Here is a 26,704-nt window from a genome sequence, read left to right as displayed (position 1 = left end):
TACTTCTCTATTGTGTATATTACTTCTAGCACATATATCAACAACATAGTGCAGATGAAGTGTGAAGTGTGGTTTGTTTCAACTGAATCAGAAGATGCAGTATATTTTTTACATAGGAAAATAATATTTTATTTGGAATATATATCTTCTCATTATATCACAATTTGGCAGTAAAATTTATATGAAGCAAACCTAAAGCAAAACAAACCAGTAGGGTGAACTGATGACTCACCCTATGCCACGATGGATATAAGGTGAATCAAATTATTTTTCAATTTTACCAGTTTCTTAAACGTTTGTTACTGCTGTTGTTGGGCACTTCCAGCCAGATCTGTTCCACATTACAGTTCCTTCTGCAACACAGCAACAAACTCTGCATTTAGACCAGGCAGAAATGACACTGCTTTTAAAAGCAATTAGTAAAAAGCTTTAAATGCATTTCAAACAATGCGACTATATACACTTATGTCTTCAGAGCATTAATTTTGGGATAAAAATATGAAATAAGGCTGTATGTCATTCTGCATGACTTTGGAACTACAGATAATACATGTGGCCTTTTGCCTTAATAATGGTCATGGTCATTTTGAAAGGCCCTAGTACCTCCCCCCCCGCCCCCCCCCCCCCCCCCCCCTACTTTTTTTCCTCTCAAGAAGAAAACAACACAGAATGTGAATGCATCAACCCGCTGGAATGATAGACATACAAATGGTTAAAATGATGGATAGAAGAAGTTAAAGAATTTGATTTCGAGAAAATTACAAAGTGCCTGAATCTGTGACTGTGATTAACTCATTTCTCAAATCTCTCCTTTGCCACTTATTCTTGAAGAACAGAGGAAAATGAAATTAGTCCAAATGAGGCCTTGACTATTTTATCTATTTTTTTAATGAATTGGTCAAGATAGATAACATCAAAGAAAATATGAGAAAACTTAAAACATGGAATTTCATCAAAAATTTGTTTATGGAGGATTACTAATCAATATATATCTGATTAGTTAAGTCATATACTCAACATTCTTCTGCATTTAGAATAGTATTTCTAAGTGTGCAAAATTAATACACTGTCACTGTAATTATATAAACAATGTTAATGAAACATTCTAGTCCTCACCACAAGTATGTAATTCCTGTGTACTCGAGTTATGTACATCCTGCTCGCAACAGTCTGTGAATGACAGCTGGCTGAAGTAACCCAGAAGGAGTTACACATCTGCCCACATTCACTGCCCCATTTTATTATTCTCATCTAGCATTTGTCCACTCTGCATCTGAATCAAACAGACTTCAAATTATTAGTCACTGACACCATTGCTGAACTTTTTGTTCTCAAGCCACAGTTCTTTGGAGGTCCTGTAGCAACTCTGTGCTCCAACTGCAGGGATAAAAGCATGCTCAGCTGGCCCACAGCACGCTCAAAGCACAAATGACAAAAGATCTAAAAACTGCTGTAACCATGACTGGTAGCTACGAGGAAACTATTCCTCTTACAATATTCTTAAAGGCTTCCAATTTTCCAGATTTCACCAAATTGACATGGATATATTTCTTTGCTGTCCCTGCCTGGGAAAGAAAAGGAGGTCTTTGCCAAAATTCAATTCACTGATCAAAGACTTTAATTCATTTTCTTCTTAAAGGCCAACAGCGGGGCAGGGGGGAGATACGGACACAACACGACACCTGGCAAGACAATACACTTACCCAAATCTTTAATTAAGAATTTTAGTTAATTTAAAATTAAGAATCTTGCCTGAAAACATCCAGCCTAATAAAGATACACAAGAGACGGAGAATTTTGAGTCCAAGTAAGTAAAGTTACTAATAGGAAACTAGAAATGGGTTCTAGTACTACAATAATTGCCACTGCCCAGCATATCTAACTTTCATCTATACCACTGCCAGTTAAAAACTTTCAGCGAGTAAGCTTTGCTAAGTTTCAGTCATGGACATTTTGTTTGATCATTTCACCATTTCTCCTTTCACTGCCTGTAAGTCAGCATTTCATAATACAATCATTGATGAGATTACGCTTCATGATTCTTGATGGAGTGTTTAGTTTCCACTACTTCAGAAACAAAAAAAAAAAAACAGAATTTGAAATAAATGCACTGAAAACTACATTCTAAAAGAAGAAACAAACTTTCGTAAGAAAATGCTTCTGAAAAAGGAAATATAATCAAACACTACCTTTTAGCTTATTTAGCAATGACTTCTAATGAATTCCAGAAAAAATTTTCCCTTGTTGACAATAACAAGAGACACAAAGCCTCAAATACACTGACCAACAGAAGCTATGCACTATTTTTTCCAAAGCTCTGGTGCCCAAGACAGAAGAAATTCTGTTTGAACAATGAAAATGTTACATACGTCTTATGAAAAAGCAAAACGAAAAATAACAATATAAAAACATTCTCATTTCTGGGGGTGGCAGAGAACATTAAATACACTGAAGCTACTGAAAAAGGCAACTGCAGCAATATTTAAGCAGATACATTTTTTTCCTTTTCTTCAAGAAAATTGTTAAATATATGCTATAAGCTCATTGTCAATTGATAAATTTTGCTTAAGGTGAAAAGAGTTAAGTTTTCAACCTTATCACTTTAACTTATAAAACCCACCAGCTTCACATGAACATTTCTACATATATTTGTCAGAGAAAAGGTACTTTAAAAATCTGTAATATGGATTAATCTATACTGAAAATATTGTGCTGCTTAATTTCAAAATTTTATCACTCTTCTTTACTAAAAAAGTTAATTATCACCTCATACACATGGCTTAATACAAAATTTAAATGCAAAAATGAAGGGAGCATGGAATTTTTTCTGAAGCATCTCACGGAGCTGTGAAACTAGATTTGAATGAAATATTGCGGTATATTCATAACTGGAATGAGACAATAAGAGATTTAAGTAGAACTAAATACATATACTGTTAACGCAAGTTGCAAAATGAAAGTCTGAGATCTTTCAAAAATAAAATCTTGTGAGTTTTCTATTGTAAGCAGGACCAACTGAAAAAAGAAAAAATGTTTAAGTATCGAGTATTATATACTGTAAACTTAATTCACATTTCCTTTCCCACAGGATGAAAAACACATGCTGTTATAAATACCCATCAATCAAATGGGCTAGCATAGGCTAATGATTTTTTTTAAGGTGTCATTATTTTTTCAGAGAAGAATCTGGAGGAAATGACAGTGAACAGGAGCATAGGACATGCCTAACACTGTTTGCTATCACGCTGACCACTCCAAACAGATAACAAACAGACAAATGTGCACACACAGATATACTTAACAGCCTACACACAGATATGAGCTACTACCTACAAGGTGGGAAACAGGCCACAATGGTTTTGGTAGAACTTAGACATTAATGGCTAACTCCCACAAATTATTCAGATCAAGTCTTCAAGGAACTTCAATGAACTCAAGAAAAAAACCCCTTACCTTTAATGCTTTCCTATCACTCCAAAGAAAGCTGGCTCTTGTAATTCCCACTTTAGTTTGGAATGAAAGGGAGAATCTTAACTGAGCATTTGTAACACCTGCACCCACTACCCCACTCTGTGGCGTACCCCACTACCCGTCAGAAAGGATGCAAAGGCTAACTTACAGGCTGACAGTCCTCCTGCCCTCAAATTATCCATCTGTCAGGAATGGGACACTACTCTCCTAGCATAACCTGCTAGACCTTCTGTCCTAGCACTTCTAACCCCTTATTTGTAACTAAGAAAAAGCATGGAGTTTTAGCTAGGATGTCGTTAATTATTTTCTAGGATTAAGAATAATTAGTAAACAGCCCTTCACAGCTGAGTTTTGGGATTTTTCTGTGTCTCGGTCCTCTGCTACGTTAGAAGATACAGCTCTTTTAATGCAATTTGACAAGCGCTCACTGAAAGCTATTGTTAGATGGGATCATACTCTAATGGACTGAATTTGGAAAAGCATTTGGAAAAGGCACTTTTCAAAGAGATCAGAGGAAGAGGCTGGATCTGTGGATGTCTTGTCTTAACTTACATAGTGGAGCCCTCCACTAAGAGATATAACTTTTAATGGAAAACTGTAAGCATTAGTCCTGGTAGTTCTCCATTATGTTGTTCAATGAAGTAACCTTTTAAACTACAACTACAAACTACAACTATGACGGAGTTTTCCCAAGACATGGATTTAATAAGCAAAATACCTGAATTACTTTCTCATCCTTAAGTAGTGTCCTTAATGACTCACTATGTTTACTCCAGGAAAATGTTTCTTTATAAGAAACTAAATTTTGCCTGTTATACACAATAGAAGAATTATTATTTTTTTATGGTTTAAGTTTTTTATTGACAATAAATATGCTTTTTCCCTCCACTCAGTACCAGTGAAACCACATCTGGAGCACTGTGTCCAGTTCTGGGCTCCCCAGTATAAAAAAAAAAAAGATAATGGAGTTACTGGAGCAAGTCCAGCAAAGGGACCATGAAGATGATGAAGGGACTGGAGTATCCGTCATACAAGGAGAGGCCTTGAGGGCTGGGATTATTTAGTCTGGAGAAGAGAAGGCTCAGAGGGAGTCTCCTCAGTGTGTATAAATACCTGATGGGGGGAGAAAACAGAGCCAGACTTCTTAGTGGTGTCCAGTGAAAAAACAAGAGGCAGTAGGCAAAAACTGAAAAAAAAATCATTATTTAAAAAAAAAAAAAACATAAGAAGAATCTTTTTTTACTGTGAGGAGGGACAAACAGGACAAGCTGCCCAGAGAGGTTGCAGAGACTCCACCTCTGGAGATATTCAAAACCCAACTACATACTGCCCTGAGTACCATGCTCTATCTGACCTTGTTTTGAGTAAGGGGGCTGAGGACTAGACCAGCGCTAAAGGTCTCTTCCAATCTCAACTATTCTGTGATTCTGCCTTTAATAAAAGCATAAGGTTTAGAAAGCCTTTCAAAATTAAAGAAAATTAAAGTCCTGCAGTTTACTTATTGTTCTTTAATGTGAAAAACTAAGATTATCACTGGAGTTTTAAAAGCCTGCTGGTTTTCTTATCGCTTTTTCACAGCAAGTGTTATTAAAAGAACTATCAGTAGGTACCAGCCGATGACAGGCTGTTTTTATGTAAATTTAAACAATTTTTACTAAGACTGGTTACAAAGTAACACTATTTTTTTTTTCTTCTCATCTGTTCTGCATTTTAAAATACTAAACTGCTGCTTTCCCACTTTTTATATACCAGTACTTGTACAAGCCCTCCAAAATGTAGAAAAACTTAATTAAACATTACTGGATTGATTCACATCACACAATTGGACTACTAAAACTAGCAGTATTGATTTTACTTATGCAAACCTAAAATCTTAACAGATATTACATCTACTTTCAAAAAAGGACATGTTAAGTATTTTTTCCTCAAGTGCTTTTCTTAGCAACCCTCCACAGACTCATACATTGGCAGTTACAAATAATCTTCATCAAGCCAGAAAAATCTAAAAGTTGCTCTCCTTCTCTGTCATTTATTACAAAATGGTCTTCAACAATGAAGGAAACAGCTTTATAAAAAAGGTTAACACTGCCACAATTTCTCATGCTGTTACTGAATCCCTTTTGTTATTCTTCCTGAATATCTTCAAAAATCAACTATTCCTCTTCAGTGCTGGTTTTTTGGTCACATTTTTTACCATCCTCAAATAACTTCATCTCTCCCTTTCTCAATTTCTGCATCATCAAATGGTAATACAAAATATAAACTGTAAGGAAGTTATGTCCCCAACAATTTCTAAGCCAGATCATTTCTAGCCTCCATGTGAAATTTCAGGTCTTTGTTCACTACTTTGAGGCATAAAGAATCTGATTTCTCCTCCATTCATTACTCATTCACATTCCTCTCTGCCTACCTACCTATTCTTTTGTCTCACTTTCTTTTCTCAGTTTCCCAAAAATTCCCTCTTGAGCAGCATTTCCATATTTTCACCTTTTCCTCAAAATACTTCAACAAGTATAATGAATAAGCATCTTAAATCTCTCAAAACCAGCTGATGTTCCCAAATAAAAATTGCTCTAGACTTGCATGGACACTTGCCAATTAAACAATCTATGTATTTTGTTGCACCGACAATGTCTAGCTCAATAAGCACTATAATAAAACACATTTTACTTCCAGAAAATTCTTCCACACGCCGTCTCACATAGTCTGAGTTTGTACACGCAAGCTAAAGAACAGCCAATTCAGAAATGTATACAGAATTCATTACTTCAAAAATGGCCCTACAAAGGAAACTACATCAAATTCACTATTTCAATGGACTTCATGATTTCATAAAGACAGAGTTTAAACATTATTTTTATTTATTTATTTATTTTAATTGCCTTTTACCAGGCATAAACCACAAGTCTGTGCTCCCACTTGGTTGTGGTTATCAGCATGCTCTCCATTAGTTGCAAAAATGCAGGCAGCAGTCTCATCCATTCTCTTTTATTTGCCTGGATCACTGAGCAGAGATGGGAATACTTAAATAAGCAGTCCATATCACAAGGTCCAAAGAGACTTCCATTTTGAGGCCTGGGAAGACTTAATACAGGCATACTTATAGAAGACAAGATTTAACTCCACTCCTCTATTTCCCTAGGTAGCAACATCAGCACAAGGCATAATTTGTCTCTGACTTTTAGTAACAGGAACACTTTAGAAAGCTCTTCAAATTTATGAGATTTTTAAACCCAAGGATAAACCTTGGCTGCAGTTTACGCTTTTATTCATACAATATTTTCCTACCAAATTATAATCAAGTTTCTGCTACGCAATTTTGGTGCTGCTATTGCTAGCTTTTATTGCTGTATTAAATTGTTAGCAAACAGCTAAAGGCTGCCAAAACAACTTCGTCATATCTATTTCATTTTTAATAGCCTTTTGTAAGAAACAGCTCTGAAATTATTGTTTACATATTATGGTCAAATACATGTTAACTAATTGTATCGTTTAGGTTACTGCCATTAGGATTTTTACAATTATTTTAGCCTTTATTAGTACATTATTTTTTAGAATTTACTAAGTTAGCTATCAGTTCACTACTATCACTGAATTATACTTGTATTTACTTCCCTCTACTTAAGCTAAAACTGAGTGGCACTTCAAGTATTGGTACCATATTCACCTTTGGCTATCACTACCATTTCAGCTTCCTCTCAAAAACACAGACAACTCATCAAAACTGTTTTAACATATGTGGGATGCTGAAGCTTTCATAAAGTCCTGAAGGTGTGCCATCAGATGCCCCACAGTTTTCTTAAGACACACCCTACCCTTAAAACCGAATTGTACACATTAGCTTTCAGGAAAAGTAGGGAGTTAGTAGTCTGTGTTCACTTGTAACTACACATACTTTAATTACAACAGAGCTTCTCTACCCAGAACTTAAGATAATTTTGAATTTGCCAAAGCCAGCATGCCTTATTGACCAACCAATAAAAAATGTGATGGTAAACATGTTCCAATATATAAACATTTTCTCTCAAGTAAGTTACTTTACAACTGAAACTATGTTTATTTCCAAAGACTCCAAACTAAAATATTTTATTCATATTTGGATGCCGCCTGAGGGCAACAGAATGGCTTACAATGATAGCAACCATCATCCTACACATTAAAACTGGATGGGAGAAGGATAAAATAAATTGAGGTGCCAAGAAAACTTCATAGATCCTTAAGAAAACAAAAGGAAAAGCTGTGTTTTTCAAAGATAAAACTGTATACTGTGCTAGAGACAAGCAAGGCTCTTCATCAGTTCTGAAACAGGAAATCAAAAGCTGCCAAAGGATGCATGAACGACATTTTGGACAGTAATTTTTCTGTCCAAGCATTCTTACACGTATTACTTTAGATGCAGACAAGCTCCTGTATGACATCAATGGGTAGCAGCTTTCTGTTTTCCCACTCTATAAAAATTTATCCTTTTCCAAGCGACAAGTGCCGACCTTTTGGTGTACTAAGTCTGCTCATGCTTTGATTTCACAATATTTAGTTTCAAGAGCACATTATAACTCCTGTCACTGAACTCTTACCTCTTTTTTTAAAAAGTGCTGTGTCTCCGTGCCTTACACCAAACCTAAATGCCTAAAATATAAAATACTAAAAAACCCTCTGTATATTACTATTACTCATCTCAAAACTCAATTACAATTCATTTGAGTAAAAAGGTATTAAAACCCCACACTTTTCTCTAATTACAGATATAGCTTCCTTACTGTCATTTATAATGTCACAGATGAAACATTGCCTCATTGGGTAAATAATTTCAATTAACTTTTCAAAGTTTGACTATTTTGTAAATCTTGACTGTGCCATTCACTAGTAAGTTTTTACTTGCAATCTTGTAAAAGTGCAGAAATATTTAGTTCAAGAAAACTTACATAAATGTATATAGAAGAATTTATAAAGTAAATTCTTTGTAAATTCTAAAAAAAAAAAAAGATATTAAAAGCATAGCACAAAAGAATCATGAGACTGATCCTTTTTTGTGGACAAAACCACAAACCCCAAACTTTCAGCTCTAGTGCATGCTACCGTAGTGGAATAGTCTATCTGTATAATCTGACATCAGTGATTAAAAAAGTATTGTCTTGGCATGTCTATAACACATATACATATGGCAACTACTAGCATATATAAAAGTAGAAAACATTCCAATATGTTTTAGACAAAAGTTAATAATTAAAGATATTCTAACTTTAATCACTTTTTTTTTGGTACAAAACTACTGTCACTAAGGCAAGCTTCAGCCAATTAACGAACCTTTATAATTCATCAGAATAAAACATACTTTTTTAGGAAGAATTTTAAATCCTTTCACAGGCAGTTATTTAAAGATTTTAAACCGTATGGTCAACAGGTTAAGTATCAACACTTGCACATATAACAAATAATCCCTCAGTCATCCAGTGCTACACACAAGCACCTAAAACGGAGATTGAAAAAAAAAATAAATGTCCATCAGTCAAACAGTAATAACTAGTTAAACAATTTAATGCTTTATTCCAGATAGATTACTAAATAATCTGCTGCATTCTTTGAGATAATAATTGCACATCGTCCTCTAACCCTTACCCCATTAGCAACCCCAAAGTAAAAGCACCACATAAATTTTAGAAAAACCTGCATTTTTAAAAAAGTAGATTGTTCAAGAGTCATGTACCCAGCCGTGTTTGAGGTAACACACAGCAGGAAAAGCTAGAAGGCCTATCATGATTACTCCTTAAATCTGCAGTTTCAGCAGTTGCACATTTCCATTTAACTTAGTGATCAACTTTCACATTCAGAAAAATCTCTTCATCCCCACAAACCCTTTTCTTAGTTGCAGATGGGCAGGGAAGGGTGAAAATAAAATCCAGTAATTATAAAACATTTGTTGAGCAAAGATGATGACAAAGATCACTGGTTTTCTGAAAAAGTTTTTGCTTCAATAACACACAGTGCCAAACAAAATGAATATTGAAAAAATAATTTGTTTTCCCCTCTAAACATCTCTTGCTTACAAGAAGTCCCACCAACTTGCATTTAAAGTAACACTCTATTTGTACTACCACAAAGGAGTCCTTACATGACAGTACAGGCAGGAGAAAGAAGCGGTGCAGGCAGAAGTTCACTTCTCTTACTTTCTGACAACATAAAAGAAAAAAGGACTCTGAAAACCTTTTCTGACATAGCAACACCCTGTGGATCAAACCCCTACACAGCTTTGGCTGTGTAGCAGAAAGCCTATCTGGCAGCTAACATCTTATTACAGTCCCTCAATTTAGTCTCATCAAAAGAAATACAGATTTAAGAGCCAAAATGATACCGAAATAATTCGAATTTACTAAATACTTTACCATCATTTAGTAATTATCAAAAATAAACCTCCAAAGCACTTTAGAAGCAGTGGTCACCTAACTTGGATAGAAGTGCAGTTATTTATAGGAATTATCTGAGGAAAAGCAAGTTTTAAATTCATTATTGTTTTTAAAAACTAATATGGAAACTAATACAGAAGATTTAAGAAAACATTTTCCACAGAATTATGAACAAAGGATTAAAGCATAAGAATCTCCTCTCTTCCCATGCAGGATTACTATTCAGTTTCCAAGTCCAATTATGAGGATGGTTTATGACAGAATTTCCTGGATTTTGGCATGTAGTATGCTTTTTTCTGGCCCATCTAAACTACTACTACAATTTTTTCATGTATTAAACAAGACATACCACTAAGTTTCTACATATTTTTTAATTGCAACTTAAAAATACAGTTCTTCACAGCACTGTCTCATCTTACCCTTTATGTCCTCAGATGTGGTACCTAACACTTCTAGAAAAAGCCTGAAGAAGAAAACTAATTCACCTTCTTTTTTGCAGTAATACATAGCACATGTTGTTCACAGGATTACTTCCCACAACAAAATGGTCATCCAGCATCTTTTATTTCTTGCAAACAATAGGGCTGAGGAAAGCCCTTTGTCTTCTCTTGGGCAGTTATAAACTGTTGCCATTATTCTCATCAGTATAACTGTATTGGCAATGACTGTTACATCCCACCTCTATTTCACAGTCTGGGACCAAGCAGGATCTAGGAGTATCTAGCAGTACTAGCTTGTCTATGTATGAGAGAGGCATACAGTTACTGATGAGCTCGTATATACACTCTGCCTCCAATTTGGAAATAAAAACACAGTAATGCACACAGCCCTTGAAATTATATCAAATTCTACAGTAAATCATATGTTGCAATTGATACTAAAATCAGCTATTCTGAGAACAAGACATCTGTACCTGGGACACTACTGATTCTAAAGCTATGTGTTGCTTGTATAGAACATCCATTCTGAATTTTCTCATAACTCTGATTCCTTGAAATAAATTAGAATACATATTTTGGAATAATCCTTCCAGTTAAAAACAACAATTATATCTGACCTAAAGAGGAGAGCTTGTCCAGAAAAAACTAGTTAAAGCATATAAGACCTAAATACAACAGTATTTTTTATCTGAACTTATTATGAGATCATTTTAATGAAAGCTTAGTAGATTAAATTAAAATCCACTTTCTGGTTGCTAAGCTCCATTTATTCTCCTTTCAAGAACTGTGAGCAGCTTCTACAGTTTCGCAAAGAGGCCACAATGCCAGCTATGAAGTCAAAATCAGCAGAAGTTGTGGTCAACAGTAGCTATTCAATGGCAGTTATTCTACACTTAATTAGATTTCTGCACCTACTAAAACACCATTCAACACATAGTTTTTCCACTTCTGTTTCAGGTAAGAAACATGATTATCAAACCCTTTCATGACCTGCATGAATACATTTTAAAAAGGATAAATTCCTCATAATCTACATTTCAACTTATAAAATTGTTAATGATGCTAATTTAATTCCTTTTAGGATGCTCCTGTAGCTTTAATATAATTAAATTGCTGTGTTTTATCTTTCTGACCTGCTCTAAAACATTGACAATTCACCCTGACAAGAGAAAATTAATTCTCTTGTGTTAGAAAACCAGATTATCTTGGTTATTTACATCTTAATCCACACTGTAAATGTGTTTGGCAGGTAAATAAGTGAATCAAGTCAATATTTCTGATGTAATGTTTCCCCTAAATAAGTTTTTGTTTGTTTTGTGGTTTTTTTAAAGCACATTTTCTTCACTATAATCATGATGACGAAGCAATGAACATGGAACTTTATATTCCTCATAAGGTCAGAGCATCAAACCTACCTGACTAGATTTTCATTGTCTCCAGTCCCTTTGCAGGTAGCACATTCTGTCCTTAGATCCTCTGACTTGGGCTTCTTTTGTAGAACTGACTGTCGTTGTCTTCTTTCTCTGGGAATCCGTTCCTGTCATAGCAGAAGGCAAAAGAAAGGAATGGAGGGGAAAGGAGGAAAGGAAAGCAAATATTTTCAATTATAGCACTGAAAGTAAAACTTCAGGCCAAAGTTCAATATTTTTGTGAAACTGTTAAAAAAAAAAACCAAACAAAACCCAAAAAAACCAAAAACAACAACCAAACAAAACACTATATTCCAACCTCAGGTTTTTCTTCTTCAGGCACAAAGCTTCTTTTTCGTCCTCTAGTTCTCTATAAGAAAATATATTTAAAATTCAGTATTAGTTAACAGAATGGTTTTGCTATTTATTTATTATTCATAATAACAACAAGATATACCGCAGGAAATAATTCAAAGCATTAACTACAGAATCACTGCAAGACAACTACAATAACTGATGTTAGAACAACAGCTTCAGATTCTGAATATAATTCCACAGAAATAGCCGACAAGTAAATATAAATAATTTGTTGACCTGAGCATGTGCAGTTTTATTTTAAAAAACACTGCTGCCAGAATTACAAATCTTACAGACTTTGCACAAACCTCCCAGTACTAAAACACATAATTTGAAAATTGATATGAACAGTATATTACAGTAAATTTCTTGAGCACTTAGAAGTGCTCTATTTGTAAGCCAAGCGATCAGATTAAAAAAAATGATCAAAACTAAAAAAACTTCATCAAAACAGAAAAAGAAAATTTATACACCTTTTGAGGAGTAAGCAGGAATTAAAGCTTTCAAAATGGGTATATGGCAGATGCTCATAAAGCTGTAGCATATACCAACATATGACTGGTACACAACAGATGGAATGGGTAATATAAGAAATAGAAATTATTTCAGTATTGCAGTGGGCCAAAAAATCTAAATACCAACAGTGTGGAGGAGAAGAGGTTTCCATGGACTGTAACAGCAAACACCAAAGGTTTACAAGCAGCTCTAACTACACAAGCTCACACAAGTCCAGTTTCAGTTATTATGTTTCTCAGAAATAGCAGCATTATAATCTGCATGCATTAAATAACTGCCAAAATCACCCTCTTTCCTCCTTGTTTAATGGGGAAAGAAAATTAGAAGGGATGCAGAAGGAAATGCAAAACATCAGACTATTCCATTAACGTAATGTCCGATACATCAACACTAATAACATAAATACATAAATTAATAAATAAAATTAAAAATGCTTGTTTCTCTGGAAGAAAAAAATCATTTGTCATATGATAAAAAAACCACTGCCTACTATGTGATTTTTTAAAACTTTTTTTGAAGCAACTAGCGTTCATCTCAGAAAAAGTAAAAACCAGCTGATCAAAAAATCTTAAGCCAGTCTAGAATCAAAAGCATTCATAAATCTAGTTCCAAAGACGACAGTAATATCATTGTTTCTCCTGTTTGGGATCCTCTTTGGGGAGGTTTTATACTAGTTTCAAATTAAGATTGTGTGCTATTTCAAACTGTTTTAAACATTTAAATATGGTTATACTGTCAATAAAACTGCCATTCAACACATCTATACCTTTCTCCCTGTGCAGACTTTGATATGGGCATGTTAGTAACATACTGTTTGGGAAGGATTTTTGGTTTTAGGCAAGAGTCAACTCTGTAGTAGAAAGGAATGTAGCAGAATGGAAAACAATAACCTATTCTGTGTCTCTTTAGAGTACTCCAGTTACCATTGAGGTTCTCTTCCACATTTCCCCAAAGATGATTTTCAAAAAATTGTAAAACCTTATTTATTTAATACATAACAACATTTACTACACATTTCATAATACAGTCATAATTGAGGTGTTCTACCTTTCACAAGCCACACAGCAGATACCTAAGTGTCCAAACATGGAAGAACCTATTTATTATAGGTAACTGAATTTATCAATGTAGTATTACAGGTATGAATGTAACATATCAACTACATGTTATGCAACACAAGTTAACTGTAAATTAAAACCAGACAAAAAAAGTATTTGATCAGACATTAGCACATAGGCCCTGCTGAATGCAGGTGTGTAAAGATTAAAAAGAAGTAGGTGTAAAGTTGCATGCCAATATACGTAGTGTTATGGTCCTCATTCTCCATGTTTTAGCAGCAAGACACAACAATGGATGCTTTGTACAGTCAAGAGTAATGTCATCTGGAGAACAGATGTATAACTTGGAAATATAGATAACAACAAAATTATTTTTTATCCTAAGTGGAAAAGATTACAAGTTAATAACTATATTTTAAGTAGTGATGAATCATATTTAAAGTTCACCAAAATTGAGATACAAGATTTATAAATAATTGCATCACCTTTGTCAAGAAAATGTTGGTTTTCAGCTGTCACTATATAATGTGTGATGCATATGACAAGGAATGTCACATTAAATGATACTTGCATTTTGCTTCCATTACATTTCTAAACCTTCAAACATACATGAATGTGTTTGACCATCAGAAGAAAACAAACATTAAAATCAACACCTTTGACATAAACATTTGTAAGGTATTTTATATGCTTTTAAAGTAACAGACTTTCACATTAATGTTTTTCCAAGCTGATTTCCACACTCAAACATATTTGCAATGGTAACTTCTGCTCAGAATCATTACACTATTGCCAGCATCCACAATGGAAAATAACATAAAATCTGCAACTGAAAACTGAATATTCTGTGATTTTCAATAATAGCCTTCCAGTAATTAGCCACTTGTAATTTTATGCATGTTTTCACTAAAATTACCTTACAGGTCCATAGAAAAGAATCAGATAAACCTGGATTACTTTGTCCAGTATTTTTTATTGCTGTTTGCCTCAAAGTACTGTATTTGCATTTTAAAATGCTCTGAATAATTTCTGTCATTAGTGGGCTCAGAATCAGAACATCAGAGACTGTAAACATCAAATATTTGAGCTGCATGTACTTGTCATAAACAATTTAAAAATTAAGATTTCTTATAAAGAAAAGGTTAAAGGAACAGTGTCGTTATGTATGTCCAATGGTAAATACTACAACTGAGATAAACCTGGTCATACTCAGAATGCACTTGGAAACACAGATGTCAGTCCAGTATAAGATGCATATAAAGGCAGTTATTTTTTAGTCAAAACACTTGGCAATTCAATACTATAGAGATACCTTCAATTTAGGACTTCTTTGTATCATAAAACAGGGCAAACCGCTTTTTTGAAATTTGTCCCTGCATTTCCAAAGTGCTCAAACAGTAAGTCAGGAAAGCAAAAACTCAATGTTAACAGCACCCAAGCAAAATCTCCATTAATGCCAGTGCTGTCCCAGCAGGTTTTTTGTTTCAGTGCAAAAGGTAGATACGCTCTAAAATATCTACCATTTGGAATGGAGAACTCAGTCCAGAAGAAAACACAGCTAGATCTGGATAAGACAGATGCAACCCATACACGGCAACTGCCACAAGATGAAATTTCAGGACAGGATCAAAAAAAAAAAAACCCAACAGTACTCAACAACAGAATATGGTTCAAAATACATAACTGTAATTTTTTCTGTATGTAGAAGTAAAAGGTTTCTGTGAAAAAAAGAAAATTTCAAATGTTGACATTTAAACGTTGACAGATGACTGGCAAGTCTTTGGTTGTGTCTCTCATCCTAAGTTCTACACTTGCACAACTTTGGAATCATTCAGTGTGCACTCAAATAAGAGGTAAGTGTGCTAGACGCTCGGCTACTTCCCTGCTGTTAACAGGAAGATTCCAGCCACTGACCTCTGGATCCCACAGTATCAGTGGAATCACCATGTAGGCACCTACCTTCTGGTTACTACACAGGCAACTTGAGATTTCTACTGGCAAATAAATTATACGCCTATAGCTAAGGGCTGACCCTATATAACCTTAACTACCTCAGAAAATCAGACAAACTTACGCCAAGGTCGTAATCATGACACACAAGCAGACACTGTTTTTCATTTCATAACCTTTTACAATTAACGGCCTGAAATAATAAATGAATAGATGCTGAAACCCACCAAACTAGTAAAATTTTATTTCCTAAGACTATACCATTATATTCTTATTCCTCCCCTTCTCTAATGACTTCCTAACCTTTCCTTCTCTACTACATCCAGAATATGTCTCCCACCATACCCCCACACTCTCCCTAAGTTCCCCAACTAAAGTGAAAACACTCTAGGACAGGTTCCAAACTATGTATGTTCTGTACTGCACAGCAGGAGACCAAACGCAGTGGATAACCTAAGTCACAACTAAAACCTCTTCCTCACTCAGCACTCATCCTTCCCATCCAGTTGCTCTAAAAAATAAAGGACTTAATTACCTTAGGCATACATACATCTCTACCAAATCCCGCAATAGCGAGGCAACAGGTTACTAAAGGCAATGCTACTAGAATGGTAGACAACTGTGTGATTTATTTCTGTCAGAAAATCAAGTTAACAGCTATTCTTTTTTGAAATAAAGAAACAGTCAAAAGATCTAGGTGCAGTGTCACCAAGAACGTACCTTACACTGAACGGAAATGAAAGGGAGCAATAAAGTGCCTTATTTCATTAGCAATACATCCCAAAATAATCTGAACGGACCAAGAAAGATCAATGAATTAAAATTAAGACACAAGCCTAAAACGGAATTATTTTTTAACAACAAAAATCGATGGAAAAGTTAAAAATAATAAAATATAAAAATAGGTTAAATTCTTCCTGAGTCATTTTTAGCATAACATTTTGAGAAGGAAAAAAACACCTCTACATTTCAGTAAACTGGCTTCTAATTACACTTAAAATTTGGTAAGATGAAGTTCCTCAGGTAAAGGGACTGAGCCATTTGATTCAACGAAATCACGGTGGGGAAAGCAAGCCATCTTTTCCAAGAATATCTTACTAAGGCTTAGCCTTCACAGCAGTTTTAATGCCCTCGCTCAGAAAAAGAGTAATGCTCTGGTAAATGAAGCCTGAAGATTAACAACGTCCCTTTTGGTCTTTTACTTCAAAGCTTATAATCTGTGGAAATTGGAAAACCCTCTCACAGCATATACCATTCTCCTGAGTTATTTCATTACTTTCTGACTTCGCATTCAAGATCTGCGGGAAAAAAAAACCCTGCCTCTTGTCTCTCCAATGTTTTAAAAATCCACACAAAATAGTACATAACTACCTGCAGAGAAACAGTGATGGACATGACAGGCAAACAGCTATCAAACCTGAAAAGAAAGATAAGTTTGAAAAACCCCAACATTTGCTTGCCCCTAATTTAATTTGTAACAATCTAAGCTGAAAGTTACTGAAATATTCCACAATATATATATTATTTTCTAATTTCCATATACATATATATAAGTAATAAAACACAGTTAAGAAAGCAAGCTAGAAAATGGCTTTATTTTATTAAAAAAAAATAAAAATTAGGAGAACTAGGGCATACACCTCCATAGCCAAGGGAAAGATAAAAATGGGTTTCTTTCAGCCATCGTGTTTTGTGTCTGTGCTGTGCAGCATTCTACTGTTATGTTGTGGAACTTCCCCTTCAGCTTAGGGTATTGAAAGAATCAGGACACGAATGGCTGAAAAACAGAATATTGACATAAGAAATGGAAAATGAATGATGAAGCACTAAATGATATGTGATGTGGATCAAATTCATGAGTGATTTGGGGTGACATTTTTAGAAGATACACGGACAAGAAATCAGTAGAGATGTGGGGATGTGATTCCAACCCATGGAAGCAGTGCACTCAAGAAACTTAACAAAAAAAAAAATCAAAACAGTTAAAAAACCTGTCCAAAATGGAATGAAAACAATTGAGGGACAATGTGATCAGCAATGGGATCAAACTGTCAACCCAGCTGTGGGAGAAGAAAGACTGAAGTGGGAGTCTCAATTTTGGACTTGGAAAAGCTAGGAGTAAACGCTTAAATTTCACATTCAGGTTGTTTATAAGCAACTCAAAAACGACTGGACAACACTATGAAACCCCTGTAAAATGAAAAAGATTAGATAATGCATTAACTGTAAGATTCTGAATTTTCTCAGAAAAGAAAGTCTGTACGTGAGACAAATAAAAGACCCCTGTGAAGGACAGGTAAAGCCCAGGACGAACCCTACACTCTCTGAAAGGAAACACTGCAAAACAGCAAAGGAAACAAAGTAGCAAAGCAAGCTGCAAAGGGAACAGCCTGTTTGCCGTCACTCCCAACAAGTCGATACCTTAGGTTCCCAGGCCTGAAGCAGAATGGTGAACACAACAGAATGGGTGTCTCCATGACCCAAACCCACCAGGGCTGTCACCAAACCCCACTGCTGTGCCTCTGGGAAGGCACAGGCACATCCCTTAAACCAGTTCACCCAAAGACAGCAACAGAAAGCAGAATGTTCTCTTGGAGAAGTTCTGCTTTGTCAGATCGAACAAAAGGAAAACTAACAAAATTCAGAACTCATCAGCGGACCAAAAAGGGGGGAAGCAATTCCCAAACATCACAAGTATATGCTCCTGTTAAATATCGAGCATTTACTGAAGTGTTCCTGAAGAATAAAAATTTATGCTGTCACCTATTTAACTTTTTCTTCTATACAAGACAATATCCAGGAGTTTTCAGTATTACAAAGAAATGGAAGGGAATATGAAATACAGAAAGCATCCCTGGTCAGCGACAATAGTTCAAGTCCACTCCACAGAAAGTGAACTAGCATGGCTCTGGATTTCATTTTTTCAGAAAACCAATGGTGATTTCTGCATGGCAACTTCAAAAAGTTACTTGAGAAAGTGAATTTAAACCTGAGGGGTTATAGCACAATGATGTTTAACCAAACTTAAGAGATTCCCAGTAATTTGAAAAAGCCATATTAATTCTGCCAACTATTTCAAACTTTCACAGTAGAAAGCACTGCTACTCCCAGTTTCCCCTTTGCTTAACATGTTGACTGGTCAGAATTTCTTTTAATTGTTTGCACAGACACACAGAGGCAGCAAAGAGGCCCAGCACACCTGCTTGTGCCCTTGTATCTGTGTAAATTCAGGGGTTTCACTACGTTATAGTGTGTACTGCTGCTGCTAATAGACAGGAAAAATGATCCTTATTATGCTGGTGCTTCTACATCTCTTGGATGTCACAGAAACAATACTGTAATATACATAGGGCTCTTCTTTGCAGCACTGAGTTTCCAATACAGCTAATAGTACTGGCACCATGAAGTAAATAGTACTCTTCTTTGTAAAGGTGAGCACAGGAAATTTGGTCGGTACTCCAAGCGCTCCTGGAGTTTCGACACACACCTGGTATCATTAGGAAAGTGAGAATTTTCATTTGAGAATTTCATATAAAGAATTCCACACTAGTCAGAGATTTCACATTAAAAAGAGTGATTTATTAAAGACACACTTGAATTGACTTGTAAAAAGCTATTGGTACCATGACAATTTCTCTATTTAAAAAGTCTGTAGAAGTTGTTTTGTGTTGTAATTATTAGAGGGCCAAATGTGAAAATCTTAGGACACTGACTTTTGTAGATCTGTAAATCTCATATTCCTTCTCTGAAATAGCACATACTTGATTTTTGTTTCCCTGACTGACCCGCAGCTATGGTGACTGCTCTAGAAAGACATGTAGCTATATGAACTACACAGCTACACAAAATAATGAAGGTGGCCAGTATATGATTACAACCATGTTTTAGTTCTGTTTCTACCTAAATTCTTCGGGCATTTTAATTTTTACCTTACTGTCACCTTATAGTTGACACACTAATATTAATTATATACTTCCACAGATTTACCTTTTAACAAACTATGGTTCATTGATACCTATCACACATATCAAACCCCTTCTAACCCTAACCCTCTCACTCATGCAGCCTTTAACACATGCTCATTAATGAGAATCTGAAGACAAAAAAATAAAAGAAATCAGAATTAGAATGCTATGGAATCATTCCAAACAAAGAGGTCATGACAAGGACTCATTTCATTCCTACAGAGCAGAAGACGACTCTGATATGAAGCATAAGCAGAGCAGAACACTCTCAGAAAACAGAATTGGGAAAACTTCCAGTAATACCAAAAAAATGACCTAATGAAATCACTCTGCTATCAAGAGCATGCATGAAGCAAACTAAAAAAACACACAGGTTGAAGCTGCACAGAAAATGTGATCTCTCTCCTGTTAAATATAAACCATGACCATTTTGCAAGATAGCAATTTTTATTCCATGACATCACCCAATCTTTGCTAAGGGTTCAATGCTATAAGCAACCCTTGCCAATGAAGAAGTTACAATCAACCCAGTTGTAGAAAAAAATTCCCTTTGACTTGCTTTGCTTTCTTAAAAGGCAGAAAAAATATTCTACTAATGGCACCACATAGGCACAAAATTATTTTAAATAAAGGACAGCTCCATAGACACCAGATGGCACACTTGCTCAATACCGATCAAAGTGAGTATCTTAAATGGTACTTATCACTGCTATTCAAAATATATCTCTAAAATAATTATTTAATTTTCCGGAAAGCTGGCAGTACTAAAAAGGGAACTGCCAGACAAAAAGAAACAGCAGTAAATCAAAATATGATTATAAAGAGAAACAAGCCGACCATGAAGCTTAATTACACAGAATTACAATTTCCCCCTTTTTTTTTTATTTTAGTTTCCATTCTCTTGAGAACTTTTATTTTCTAGAAAAGCAAAAATTTTGCAACATTCCTGCTGTCAAGCTACACTATCACTGAATCTGGCAATTAATTTGAAACTACTGTTTCTAAGACTGAAACATACAACAGACTTTGAGAACTAGCAGGATTGCTTTCTATCCTTTCCAACACTAACCTCCTCCAAAGCACACGTTTGGAGAACTGAAACGGAAGTGAGAAGGCAAAAAGGCCATAAAAAGTCAGTTTGCAGATAATGCTAAAACAAGTGATACTTTCTGGAAAATTGAACTTAAATGCACTTATTTGCAGAAGTGACAGATAACCTAGTTACCTTTACTTATATAGATACCAATATTTACACCATTGGAATACCATCTGGAATATGTCCATCTCTTCATGCCTTTGCTACATCAAAATGAAATGATCTTTCATCTATCAGGTTTTTTTCCCCAGCTTTCTTAAAAAAACAGAACACCAACCAATCAAAACAATTGCCAAAACCCAAAACGCAAAACTCTGCTATACTCCATTCACTTCAAGCATTGTGGAAGTGATGCTTATCAATTTATCTTACTTTCTAAATTTGACCTCAGGTCAAAAGAAAAGAGTCATATATTATCATGTATCCATGTATTTGGGCAATCAGGCAAGCTGACAGATCTAGCTTTTATGTTTGTATTGACATGTCATAAACTCAGTTGAGCTTTTACATTCAGTGATGGGGGGGAACATTTTACAATGTTCTTTATAATGAAAACCTTAAGTTTCAGAAAGCTGAGCAACTCCAAATTATTTTTTTCTAGAGCATTAATGTTCAGATGACAGCAATTTCTTTTAAGTTGAATATGTCTAAAGCACTGCTATTAGTTGCTTTAGAATCATTTTAAAGGTACTTATGTAGAAGGTACTTATTTAGAAGTCATTTAGAAGAATTTATCCAGGTATTTATTTAGAAGTCATATTTAAATGACCAATCATTGGCAATGTTCATTAAAATTATGACTGATAAGTATAGATAAATGCTTGAAAATTATTTGCTTTTTTAATGAAGCACTGATACTTACACTCAAATTGGAACTGTTGTTCTGTTTTCATCCTGTAGGCATCTTTTACTCAAAAATTCTATCTATGACATCACATGATTAAGTTACACAATAGATGCCTGGAAACCACTTTGCTGGAAACGCTTAGTATTACAAGGTAACAACCCTGTTTATCTTTTAATATACTGGTAATAAAAACAAATAATCACTCCTTTGCTATCTTTTCCTATTTGAAACAAAAGCATGAAATAATAATCTATTCTAAATAACAATATTTATTTGTAAAACAAAAGCAGTATACACAACAACTCTGTGTGCTAAGAACAGTTTGTAGATGCCCTGCCAGTATTTTTTAATTATTATTATTATTTAAAACTAATCTACTTAGCCTATAACCCCTCAAGCACAGCTTGTTTTCTTCCATGTTCCAAAGAAATAACAGCATAGTGTTGGCTAATAATGCTTTCCCCAAAACACAGACTTTTTACTGCTCAACAGAAAAACCGCTATCTCTTTATGTGAATTTTATACAATCTAATTATAGGAAAAAAGCTATCAGATTTTCAGGTTTTAGGTAACAAAAGTAAGTTTGGTAACAGATGATCTGAATGCCTTATTTAAATGCCTCAACAAACTATTCGCTTCCCAAAATGCCCTTACAAAAAGCCTTTTTCACTTTTACAACACTGGGAAGATACTTCCTTCTCCGTAAAAATGGATAGCACCCTCTAATATACTCATTAAGAGTACCAAAATCTGACAGCATTTTTGTTGGAGGACGGTATTTAATAACACACACTATTTAACCTCAAAGGATATGCCAGAACTACATGAAAAAGCATCCCCTACCACCTCTTGCAGCACACAGCTAGCCCCACCAACTGTGCAATACTGCTTAGATGATGTGCATGTATGCGACATTTCTTACAGAAACTCCATTACACTTTCAAATGACAGTACATACAGTAGGTAAAGTATACTCCATGAAATTTTAAAGTAAAGAAATTCACTGAAAAGTACCTAAGAGAATTATTTTTTTTCAAGGGATAAAAGAACACTTCCTTTGCAAAAATACGGCACCAGACTAACAAAATTATTTTAGCAATAACATCTTAAATAAACAATAACCTGTGTGTTCATTTACTCAAGGATAGCAAATGAAGTTGTTATTAAAAGCTGTTTTTTGTAAATATGGATCATCTCATTAAGGCTCTAAAAAACTGAACACACACAGCTGAGTAGATGAAAACATTTATTCCTCAACTTGCTGCTATAAAGTACTATTCGTATCTCTTCAAAGATTATTTTCAAATAAACTATTGTACACTTTTAATCTTTAAAATAAAAATATCCAATGTGAAAAAAATGTACAGTTCTGAAAAGCAAATGTTAACAGCACCATCAAATATAAAAATAAATGTTTATAGGCATCTGGTTTACACAGATTAGCTACTGATTTCTGTTAGCTAATCATTAGCAATTAATTTCTCTGAAATTAACTAGCAGCAGAAAAAATGATTTTTGAAGCTCATACAAGTATGAAATTGTAATTATAAAGATTAGATTTTAAGTAAAGCTAGTTTAAAGAGTTATGCACTGAAATTCATTCAAAAACTGTTTAAAATTTCCTATATATGGCTTGAAATGTATCAGCATAAACAATGAATTAAATTCTGCCCACAAATAACAGTCCTTATACAACAGATTGAAGTATAAAGGCCTAATGTCTTATCTACTTACACTCATTTATAATTTGTATAGACCCTGACTCAAAGTAGAATTCTGGTATGTTTATTTAGGTATATTCTTATATCATCTTTCTCAGGAAGTTTAAAATCAGGAAAGGTCTTCTTGTAAACTCTAGTTACATTTTCATGTACAATATGATAGGTGCTCTCTCCAAAACAATTCAGTCCAAATGGCTGGACTTTGTCTTTGTCCTTCAATTTTCTTTTCAACAGCTGCTCTTCTTGATATAAATATCCTCTGAAGTATGTGAAAGCTAAGAGAGGCAAACACTACAAAGCACTCACAGGGTTATTTAAAAAAAGCTTATACAGCATTAGGATGCAAAATACTGCCCTGACACACAATTAACGTAGAAAACTGTGCAAGGGAGAAGCACTGTCCTGACTCTGAATAACCTGCTTCAGTCTTACTACTCTCACACCACCAAATTACAGAAGGAAACTGAGTCTCCAATACCACACAGAAGGCATGAACACTAATGTACTCCAGTTGTCACAGGTCTCTGGCCATCACTGTTCTGACATAAGATTAGATTGAATTAAGATTTTGACAATGCAGAACCATGAAGAAAACCTGAGTTTTCATTAAACACTCTCACCCTCCTCTCAATAAGCTGGAAAATGAATATTCCTCACAGCTCTTCCCAGCCAGTAACTAGTTGAGCCAAGCTTTTTGCACAAGCAGACAGAAGATATGAATAAAAGGCCCCTCATTCAAAATAATACAAAGCATCCTACTCTAAATCTCTGCTAACAGTATCCAAACACAGGTGTAAGGCTAAGTACCTGAGAAACTTGAGACGAGAAAAACCTGAAAAGAACTGTTAAGTTCACTAAGAAAATGAAGGAGAAAAAGAAGTATGGGCTGCAGAAGTTAAAATTAGCTATTATTTCTTGCAATAATGTAATACAAAAGGAAATTGTAAGGTTACGTTTAAAGTAGAAAAAAAAATCACCACTGTTCTCATTAAAAATCAATGTATTCCTGGAAAAGAAAATCCGCATCATCAATGAATTCAGGCCCCTTGAAGAAAAACAAAAACAAACAAACAAATAAATAAATAAATGGACTTAAGTGCACATCCATAATTAGACTGGATGAGAAAGAATGGTAAAATTATGAATACTTAAAACGAATCTTTTAGTCTTCATCGTACACAAGATGCATTCTGCTCTTTTAGGTGTGTGGCAAAAGAACCTTCTTTCAATTATATCAATTCAAGATAAATTTATGCAAAAAAAATGGAAATTCCCTTAAGTGCAACAGATATACAATTCAACAGTCTTATAATTGTACTTGTTGATTGTAACTGTAAGCAAGGCTGATTACACACTACTAGCCAAGCAGGCTTGCCAATTCCTTCCCAAAAAACCCGAGATTAAATAAAACATACCCAGAGACACGAACTACACTGAGAAGAGATGACTGTGAAGTAAGTGTATTTTCAAGTTACTCATTTTTGCTTCTTTATTTTAAACTATTTTAAAGGATTTGAGAAGTGAGGACACAGGACAGAACAAGTATCTGGTCATCACTGAAATGCACCACATAGATGTTCTCTGTGTAGTCAGACTCGGCTTCATATGAGAAGTTTTTCAAAGGTAATTTTTTTCCCCCTCAAATATACAGACAGCCCCAGACCTAATGAATAAAAAAGTAATCTCTTCCTAAAAAAACCCAAACCAAAACAAACAAGCAACACAAACTAACAACAACTTTCCTGTGTTCATAGCAAAGGTGAGTGGAGTCCCATACTGCCAGAAAGTATCTATTATAAAGTCTTCTAGAGGTTATCATCTTCATTTTGTATACAGCCTAAGTGCACCAAGATCATGAAAGAGTTGAAATGAAGGAATTCAACCTAGTTCAGAGAAAGAAGTCCAGCAAGTATCAAGGTTATGAACCTTCTCTTCCACAGTTAAGTAGAAGGCAGTAGGAAATAAGTAAATAAAGAACCAACTAACAACCTGTCAGCTATGGCAAGGCTAGAAGAGTGGAGCTAACTTGACAGAGAAGCCCTGACCACAGCGCAGCAAAGATGTTATCTTACAAATCTGTATGCTGTCAAAAAGCAGAGAACTGGAGAGAACCGAAAGACAGCCTAAAAATTCAAGCAGAAGAACAAAGCCTTTCTGAGACTGGTAGCAGTAATTTTTCTAGTGCAATGCTGTACTGTGTCAACATACTAAGTCCACTCAAAGTAAATTTAATTTTACATATTACATACCACAATGTGTGTTGATATACTTTCTAACAAAGGAAGTGCCGAATCACCAATGTAGCACCAGTGTAGCACATCACAGTGTCACAGCGTGAGGGGAACACTTCAGAGCAATCAGACTTCTCTCCATTCAGCACAGAAGCTTAGCAGTTATTACATGGGACCCCGAACAAATGAATCTTGTCTTTCTACAGATTTCTCTACCAATGCCTTATATCGCTCTTCTGTCTTTCATTAGTATGAATGTCTTTCCTGCAATACTTTTAGTTCTCTTTAGTCCCATAATCATTAATCCCCACACCCTAACACCACTACATTAGGTATAAAAAGAAGGAAGAGAGAGAAAGAAGAAAAAGGGGAGATGCAAAGGGTTCAGTAAACAGGAATAGCAGGTAAGTTCTTTCTGTGTGAAGAACAGCCTGACAACAGTCAGTTCAACCCACCCACACAGCTGTAACAACCCATGTGTTCTTACACATAGGGAAGAAGGGAACCTTCCCTCAATGAGAAAAAGAAAGGAAAACCAGTTTCTCTTCTACAGAAAGCTTCTCTATTATCCACAAAATTTAATTTTGGATTACTGACACTTAACAGTTTGAGCTACGTTCATCAGTTTGGCTTGAGTCATTCTTAAAGTTCTTCTTAGTCATAGACCAGGAAAAGGAAGCCATTAGGTAAATCAAAGCTGTGGCCCAAACAGTCCAAATGTACTGAAATGTAATTTAAGCAAACATTTAAGGTTAGGTCAGGAATATACTTGCTTACTCATACAAGCATAGTCAGAAGAGTTAAATATGGTATTTGCTAGTAGAAGCATAAAAATTCTGGAAAGCTCTGAGAGGAAAATGAAGTTGTGCTGCATGAGAGATTAAGTATGTCTAACATAAAAGGGTTTAAGTATGTCCCAATACTAAGTAGTATATTGGAAGATTAAGCACTAATTCATATATAATTACTACTCATGTCCAAAGGGTGATGGGAACACTACTCATTCCCCAAACTGGACCTAAAAGCCCTTTGATACTTTTATGTACAGTTTACAGGTGATGTGACATATCACACATGAAAAACCTTGTTTTATGAGCAAGTAGGAGAGCAAAATTTTAAGGATTAGAGCACAGTGATTAATAAAGAAATTCTACTTTCAAACGAAAGAAAGATGCTAAATATATTTCATCAGTACAGAAAGCAAGAGCTTTTGCTACTCTTCTCTAAAAACTACCCAGAAGG

The 26,704-nt window shown here is 34.9% G+C and overlaps 1 protein-coding gene across 1 annotated transcript in view; it reads right to left on the bottom strand.

Moving 5' to 3' along the window:
- The window catches only part of PHF14 (PHD finger protein 14), a 173,923-nt gene that overhangs the window by 84,704 nt on the left and 62,515 nt on the right, over positions 1–26,704 (bottom strand). Inside the window, exons 15-16 of the mRNA XM_055706704.1 lie at positions 12,041–12,091; positions 11,728–11,849 (exon numbers count right to left, since the gene is read on the bottom strand). Of these exons, the coding sequence (XP_055562679.1) occupies positions 11,728–11,849; positions 12,041–12,091 (173 nt within the window). The remainder of the gene's footprint in view (positions 1–11,727; positions 11,850–12,040; positions 12,092–26,704) is intronic.

Source organism: Falco cherrug, chromosome 4 (assembly GCF_023634085.1).
Source record: "Falco cherrug isolate bFalChe1 chromosome 4, bFalChe1.pri, whole genome shotgun sequence".
Classification (NCBI taxonomy): Eukaryota; Metazoa; Chordata; class Aves; order Falconiformes; family Falconidae; genus Falco; species Falco cherrug.
Note: the sequence above shows the minus strand (reverse complement) of the source record. Positions and strands in the feature narration are given on the sequence as shown.